This window comes from Protopterus annectens, chromosome 8.part0 (genome assembly GCF_019279795.1).
Source record: "Protopterus annectens isolate FY-2018-M chromosome 8.part0, PAN1.0, whole genome shotgun sequence".
NCBI classification, from domain to species: domain Eukaryota; kingdom Metazoa; phylum Chordata; order Ceratodontiformes; family Protopteridae; genus Protopterus; species Protopterus annectens.
In genome coordinates, this window is record NC_056741.1 from 908,096,551 (window position 1) to 908,105,248 (window position 8,698).

The 8,698-nt window shown below is 39.1% G+C and overlaps 1 protein-coding gene across 1 annotated transcript in view; it reads left to right on the top strand.

Annotated features, from left to right (window-relative positions):
* The window catches only part of PSENEN (presenilin enhancer, gamma-secretase subunit), a 117,928-nt gene extending 109,875 nt beyond the window's left edge, over positions 1–8,053 (top strand). Inside the window, exon 4 of the mRNA XM_044080427.1 lies at positions 4,182–8,053. Coding sequence (XP_043936362.1) covers positions 4,182–4,321 — 140 coding nt within the window. The 3' untranslated portion in view covers positions 4,322–8,053. The remainder of the gene's footprint in view (positions 1–4,181) is intronic.
* The last annotated feature ends 645 nt before the right edge of the window (positions 8,054–8,698 follow it).

The window sequence follows — 8,698 nt, forward strand, 5'->3', positions numbered from 1 at the left end:
CTTAGATTTTACTTGGACAGAACTAAACCTCAAAGGAAATCTGAACAACTGCTGGTGGCATTTGCTGCAGGGGCAGAGAGGAAGGCTATTTCAAAGCAAACCATTTCTAAATGGATAGGCCATTGCATTCATTTCTGCTATAAGCACCATGGAAAACCTATTCCACAGGGGATCAGACCCCATTCAAGCAGGGCTGCATCTACCTCTACAGCCTTTCTCAGAGGTGTCCCTACCAGGGACATCCTACAAGCTGCTACCTGGAGTTCAGTACATACTTTCACCATGCATTACTATTTGCTAATTTTCTCTAAATCCAGAGCTGGCATTGCTACTGCAGTCTTGCAGGGCCTTATAGCTGGTCCTAATGATATCTAAATTCCTTCTCCCATCCTTAGCTTTGGGAATCTACCCAAATGTGATGACTGCAACAGTGAAACACGAAGAACATAGTACAGTTGTGTACACTTACCATAAATGTAAATGTTCGAGTGTATTCACTGTTGCTGTAAATTTATTTTATTGCTTCCCATTACGGGGGCACCTGACATCTGGGGCAAGAAAAACTGATGTAATGGCGTCGGCTGCATGTTTTATACCCCTGACTATCTGACATAATGGAAGAAGAGACAGCAACCGATGCAGGACCCAAGACTTTGTTAGTCAGGCCGACTGAGGGCTACTGCAAGCAGCTAACCCAAATGTGATGACTGCAACAGTGAATACACTGTAACATCTACATTTATGGTAAGTGTACACAACTGTACTTTTTCTCATTCTCTCACAAAATACTATAAGCTGTTACAGAAGGAATTCCCAGAACACCTCACCTCTTCCTCTAGTTCTGTCGACTTTGGGGAGTGTGTGCATTACTGCCTGCAGTTTTCCTGTTAGTCGACCTTCTGCCCCTAAAAATGCAGAAAGTATGTTCTTCAGTCTTTTAAAGTTTTTATATACTCTGCACAAATGTAACCCAGCAGCTATACCATTAGTATAAACCTCAACTAGCAAGGGGGAACCAGGCCATACCCCCTTTGCAAGCTAGCCATGCTAGCTTAGGATATAGCTTCACAATCTCACCCTTCAGGCATTCAGTATTCCGGCAGAGCAAAATTTTGTGGCAGACAGGCTGAGCAAGACGAGGGCAAACCCCCACAAATGGAAACTAGATCAGAGGGTCTGCCAAGATTTGGTCAGTTTGCGGGGAGTTCCTGAAGTTAAGACCAGTTATATCTCCTTTCTGAACAATCGGCTAGCAAGACTCTGCTCCATTATTTCATGCAAGAAGGCCTGGAAGATGAATGCTTTTTGTTTTCCTTGGACAGGAACGTTACTGTATGTTTTTTCACCCTTTCCACTGATATCCAGGGTACAACTGAAGATTCAGAAGAAATCCCCGAATATCATTGTGGTGGCTCACTTCTGGCCTAGGCACAGTGGTTCTTCCTTTTGGAAATGGCAAGGGACATTTACCACAAGCCTCCTCAGACTGATCTCCTCAAGCCAGATCAGGGGTGTTTGATAATTCCCTGACAACAATCTGCTTCAGTTGACTGCCTGGATTATAGGGTCTTAATTCCCTTTAGCACCTGTTTACTGAGGACGTAAAGCAGGTACTAATGGAGTCGAGGAAACCTGCTACTAAAACAATCATATGTTGGATATATTATTAAATGGAAAAGGTTTCCTGGTTGGAGCCTGCAACATAACCAGCACAAATATGGGGCTAGTAGTTCTCTGGTTTTATAATGTTTGTGCGAGTTGCTATCCTATGGGCTTTTTTACTCCTCCAAGTTTCATTTGTTGGTCATTTCAGCATGTCTGCCTTGGATCCTCCTCTTTTAATGCATTCTCTTGTCAGAATGTTTTTGAAAGGGGGTTTGCATAAGAGGCCTCCAAGAAAATCAGCCTCTCCTTGGAATCTTAATTTTGTGTTAGAGAAGCTAATGCTTGCTCCATTTGAACCAGCTAAACTGGCTGACTTGAGGTTATTAACTTGGAAAACAGTTATGCTGAATGCTCTGACCTCTCCATGAAGAGTATTTTGAGTTGCAAGCTGTTATGGTGATTTAACTCTGTCTCAATTTCCACAGATAGCAGGGTTTCTTTGAGAGTTGATCTTTCTTTCATACCTAAAGTTGTATCTGAGTTTACTTTAAGCCAGACTGTCCATATCCCTGTTTTCTTCCTTCAACCTTAAAATGATAGAGAAAGGATACTCCATACTTTGGATGTCGACAGACAGCTCTGGTGCTGTCTTGGCAGAACGAACTCTTGCAGATCTTTGTTTGGATCAATTCTTCATTTCCCTGTGGCAAAGCAGACTGTTTCCAAATGGCTTTCTAAGGGTATTACCTTTTGTTATACTCACCACAACCAAACTATCCCAGGCAGGATCAAGGTCCACTCTCAGAGGGCCTTGGCTTCATCTATGGCTTTTTAGAAAGGGTTGGATTCTGGAAGTATTCTTGAAGCAGCAACTTGGTCCTGTGTTCATACTTTTACAAAACACAATTAAGCTTGATTCCTACTCTAGATCAGGTTTTGCTAGGATCATTCTCCAGGGGCTCCTGCACCCTTCTTCAACCTCCTAAATGTAGTAAGCTAGGGTAATCTAGCCATTTAGCTAAGATTGCTGCAGCAGTGATCAGTGTGATGAACACAGTACACTTGTGTAAGCAAACTTACAATGACAGTAGATGTTCGAATGATCATTGCAGTATCCACTTCCTCCCTCTACCCCCCTTGTTTTGGGTGCGTTTATGTCATGGTGCAAATACTTATTTTTTGCTCCCAGCATCATCCTTTCAGGGCTCAGCCTCCCTGTGTTTGTTGGCATGAAAGCTCTTTAAGTTCCTGGCACCTAAACCTGTCTTTTTAGACATCTCTGCTCATGTTGACTGACTAGGCGTGTGGCAGGTGCCCTGAAGCTTTGGAAACTGGCCGGCTGTTTTATCCTTGGCGCAGGATATAACCTGTATGCTAAGGCTACTGCAGCATGATCATTCAAACATCTACTGTTATGGTAAGTTTACTTGTACCTCTGTACTTATTATTTGCTGCCAAGACAAGAACCAGGGTCATTTTAAGATCCAGTCTTCTTTGGTTCTACAATATTTGTGTGGGTTATTATGCTAAGGGGTTTCTCTTACACTGCTATCAAGATTCACCTTTCTGCATTACTGCCCTTAGATTTCCCCCTTTCTACTCTACATCAAGTAAAACAGTATTTTGAAATAGGGTTTACATGTGTAGATAATATCCTTCTAGATGGTATGTGGCTCCTTTTGTGGGATCTTAATTTGGTACTGGAAAAAATTTAGTTTTTTCAACTGCCTGTTGAGGCTGCAATGAAATTTTCATCTTTGAAAACAGTGTTACTTATTGTTGTGACTTGTGCAAGAAGAGTTGCAAGCTGTTATGGTAAGTCATCCCTATCTCATTTTTCAGGAGGATAGGCTAATTTTAAGAACAAATCTTTTCTTAATGTCAGTCTCCCTGTTTTCTTCCCGGAATCTAAAATTAAGGGAAAGAATCTTATGTACTCTTGATGTCCACAGTAGGCTCAGATACTACATTGGACAAAAACCTTCAGGGCTTCTTATTTGTTTAATTGTATTATGCAGGTAAGAAAAATGGACGATCAGGTCAAAACAGACAAATTTTAAATGGTCGTCTCATAATTACAAAATACTTCCCTGCAAAGTCAATGCCCACAGTACCAGGGACGCTAACCATTGACTTTACACTGCTCTCATCTAACTGTACAGTGGCTAGGGATCATGGAAGGTGCCCTAAAGCTTTGGAAGCTGGTCATCTGGTTTGATTCTTAGTAGAGCAGCCCAAATAGCTTAAGCGACTGCAGCAGTGATCTGTTTGAGCATTTATGGTTATGGTAAGTTTACTTACACAACTCTACTTTATTTTAAATAGCAAGTTAATGTTAATGCCTTGCTTGTTATCACTGTTTACCCATTATGCCTGTGGGTTATTTTCTTTATAATTATTCATTACAATTAAAATAAAATTCTTTTAAGACTTTTATAGCTATGTTTGATGCATTTGCTATCAACAAAAGTATTAAATGATTAACTAAAACTTAGTCTGCAAATGAAAAAGGTTTTTGCTTTCAGTAACATGACTACTGATATCTCTCTCTCTTGTTTTTCCTTTTAAAATCACAGATGTAAAGCGGTCAGCACTTGGACTTTTATTTTGGGTAGCAGTATTGACTACGTGGATTACCATTTTCCAGACTCAGCGAGCAAAGTGGGGGGAAGTTGGAGACTACCTTTCCTTTACAATCCCCCTGGGAATTCCCTAAATAAACCAGGATTTCCTAAATGTGCAGCGTCTTTGCTAGTATCGTAAATGGAGCTCTAGGATCATTTTTGTTTTTCTTCAGACTGCTTTAGAAACATTTAAAGGCTGCAGCAAGCCATACATTTTTTTGTTTCTTAACTGTACCTTTGCCTTTTTAAACGGATCTGATCTGTGTACAAGTTATCAGTCAACACAAACTGCTGTTTTTGCAGATAAGAAAGCAACCAAACCATAAAACTCCAAAGTAGTGGTTGATCTGTGATCTCGTAATGATATTTGCTACAGAAGTCATATGTGGAAGGAACAATCTCTTATTTTCTTTGAAGCTTAATCCATGATGTTGCTAGAGTGTAGAAACTAGAGAAGTCTGTTTAAATCCTGATTGACTCGGTAGTTTAATCCGTACTGCATACTACATTTACCACAACTACATTTTAAGACTGTAGTAATGGATTTTAATCATCTGTAAACCTTTCATTAGCTACACTTTTTTTCTTCTGTCATGTTATTGTACATCCTTGCTAGTTATAAAATGTCTGTGTTAGTCCATGCTATGATATTGCATCTGGTGTTTACTGGACTGTCTTGGGGGGGGGTCATCTGTATCACTCAGCGTCATCTTGTGGAAATGGGCCGAATTGAGTAAGTCATTACTCTGTTGAGTCTTGGAACAGTTTTCTCAATATGGTAGATTTAAATGTCATATATGATGCATTTGATAGAGATTTGGCTGAGGCCATTTCTTCATACTAGCCTTTGGTGGCATTATTCAGAATTAACAAAAAGTCCTGATAGTTTAAAAGCTTATATTCTGACTGGGAACATAATTCACTAGGAACTCTTAGCTGCCCTCACATCTATTGATAATGGAGTGTGAATGCACCCTTTTGAAGAGATAAATTCTAATGTGAATGTGTCTTTTACATGTTATGTTTCATTTGATAATAATGTAATATATTAAATATGGTGTGTTGAGATTGAGATACTTTGGTCCTAACTTGTAACAGTATGCTGATTTGGACCTTTAAATAGGAAAGTGAAGTTTTGTTTGAAAATTTGTTTGGGTTAATTGCTTATTTACTAGCAGGCTGATCTTGGTGGTTCATCTTCAGCGTAATCACAGCTACCCACTACATGTTACCACTCTTTGTAAAGGGTTGAGTGGCTGTCCCACATGTGTATTTGCAATTTTGTATTCCTTCATTCTGGGAATTTCTGAAGAGGGCTAGGAAGCTACTTTGTGAACAGAATTCCTTGAGAGAGAGATGTATACTATCAGCATGTTTTGTGTATGTTGCTGTGGAAGTTAAGTATGTAGTACCAGTTTTTGTGGTATTACATGGACAATGTTATTTGAAGCCTTGTGGGCTATGCAGAGGTCACATTGCAAGAGTCTATCAAACTGAAAACAGAGAAAGTTTTACAGAATTCTGTGTAGGGCATAGAACTCCTGGTCCTTGATTTTCTTAGTGAGGAAACATCAAGGTCTTTAAGGTTAGTGTGTGTGCTTGGTCAGGTCCATGCCAAAAGGAGCATTATATTCATTTCTTTGCTTCTAGGATGAGTAGAAAGGGATAAATGACATCCTTGGATCTAGAAGATATGCCTTTGGTTATCGATTGGGCTAGGTAGAAGGATCAACTAATGACAAACACATCATGAAAAATGCATTTAAAATGCATTTTTCCTCTACTGGCATTTTGTAGTGTGGCTGCTGCTTTGTTTTGGTAATATAAATTAACTTATTTGATGTACTTTCTGTGTGATTTATAGAAATTAAATTTATGGGATCAGTAGGGTACAAGTCTGCTGCTTCTTATGGTACTGTATTAGGGTGAGTGGGATACAAGCATATCCAGTTTGTAGCATTCCAGTTCTTTTGATTTTGGCATGATATAATGGAGTTGTTCCTTTAAAAAATAGTATGTCACTGCAGCAGAATATTTCATATTGTCATGCCCTACTTCTGATTTTTTTTCAAAATTGTGATAGTAATGGAGCCAGTTATGTGTTGTGTGTAATAGTATGGCATATAACAAGATGAATTGCCCCAGCCGCCTTCACTGCTCTTTCAGTCTTGTATGGCTTTGTTTCTCTGTTCATCTCTACAAAATGTATAAACACAGTAGAGGCCACACACTGATGCTTCTGGTTGCTGACCTGTTTTGTCATTGTAACCACCAGGTGTGGGGAAGGGGTAGTGTTGCATAATAATGACCTAAATGGAAAGGTGATTCATGAATTACTCCAATGTACCTAGTTAAGGCATTGAGTACTTAAAGTTTCACTGTAGGTGCTGAAAGTGTTTGTTTAGAGCAAATCATTGGGGATCCGGAGGTGGGAGGGTGGATATTTTGGGGAGCAAGCTGTGAAATGGTCATGGGAATGAGATGGATACTTTCTGCAACAGGCATCACTTTTTACAGGGGTCAGGGCTGAGAAGGGAAATAATTTAGATGACTAGCATTTTGTATTTTATGTGGGAGTTGTTGGATTCCTTCCTGGGTGTTTCAGCATTGTTTTAAGAGAATGGAGAAGTGATTCTAAACAGACATTTTAGAAGTTGTAGACAATTGGGGGGAATTTACATTATGTAGTGAGCATTAAGCATGCATGTTTAAAGACTTGGGAGGCAACCCTGTACTCAGGCATGACAGTAAGGGTAGTCATAGATACGTCAGTATGGGGAGGGCAGTGGTGTGTCTATTTCTACCACTTATACCTGTATGTGTGTAGTTAACCTAAATCAGAATTTCTGTCTGCCTCTTCACAATATACTAGTCTCCTGTGTAGCTTATGCATCGTTGTCAAGTCTACATAGTGTAGCATAGGCAGTAGTAGTGGTCTATTTTCTTTTCTCTTTTTTTTCATGAGTCCCAGTCTCTCTCTCTTTTTTCATCTAGCAACAGTCTTGTATTGCTTTATTATGGAATTTGTGTAGAATGTACTACTATTCTTTGTTGGCCTTCTGAAGCATAATTTAGTACAACTGTAGTACAAGTGGCAGTAAAAAATGAGATGTGGCTTTGGTATAAGAAACATTGCTTTAACCTACTCTCAGTTACTTTGACAAAACCAACATTCCTGTTAAGGAGCTGGTAGAAGCCTAGAGGATAATTTTAAATTAAGTCTTGAATGTAAAATTTAATGAAACTTTTAAGTTCATAGTTTTAGTACAGTATGCATTAAATGCATCCATAAAAATAAGAAAAAACTGGTTACTTCCTTAATATAGTGTCTTTCCCGATATAGCAACATAAACAATGATCAGGGCTATTAGAGCAGTTTCACCATAGCGATTTTGCAAGGGCGCTATAATAAGGAAGTAAAATTATCTAATTGGTGTGCCATTATCAGATGTCACTGCTTAAGAAATGTAATTGTAAATATATGAAGTTGTAAAGTATTACTGTAATACTAAACTGCTGTACTACCAAACAGTAGCTGTATACTGAGAACAGCTCTTACGACACATCTACATAGACTATCATTTCTGCGCTTGACTGTGTACTAACTGTAATTTGTAAACTGATGTAACTTCTTCACAGTCTGTGTTCACGGAGTATGTATTACTTGCAGTCTGTGTGGTGGTAGCATATATAAAAACTTACCATAATATGGTCATGTAGATAATGTACAACCTATGAGACTATCCCACTGACCTATCTAAGAATAGGCCTGGCCCAGCAGGGTTAACGTACTCAATAAAACAAAAATATATAAAACAAACAAATCAAAATGTGGTTATTGTTGGATAAGTCTGTAATTCTGAATACTCCTTTGATGGCCGATTTGTTTACTGTTAGGCAGAATGTTTCCTCGCTGTAGCGATTTCAGCAAGGCTGCTATAATAAGGAAGTACGAAAAAAGAGTGACCTTAATTTGTGTGGTATTATTAATGCACAAAAATTTAACTTTTTTCTCTTCTATGGCAAGGTGTAATCTGTGTTTTGGAAAAACTCATTAAAACTGTATTAAAGTGCATATTTGTGAAGATGTAAAGATTCTGTATTGACAGATATAAATTTCATAAATCCTGTCTTAACTGTAAATCATTTTGGTGCCATCAGGGACATCCAAAGCATAAATGCAAGCAAACTCCACCCCCCAACACAACCTAAATGACGCACAGCCCACAAACTCAGTGTGCCACTCAACCACAGCCCATAAGGCATAACAACGTACCCAACACTCTAGTCATAGGTGACTCTATAGTCAGGCACACTGATGTTCCACTCACTAGACTAAACAAGGAGAAAGTTACTGTCAGCTGCCTGTCAGGTGCCAGGATCCGCCACATAATGCATGCACTCAGGTCACTCCACAATAAGTACAAATATGACACTGTCATTGTCCATGTTGGTGTGATTGACCTGAG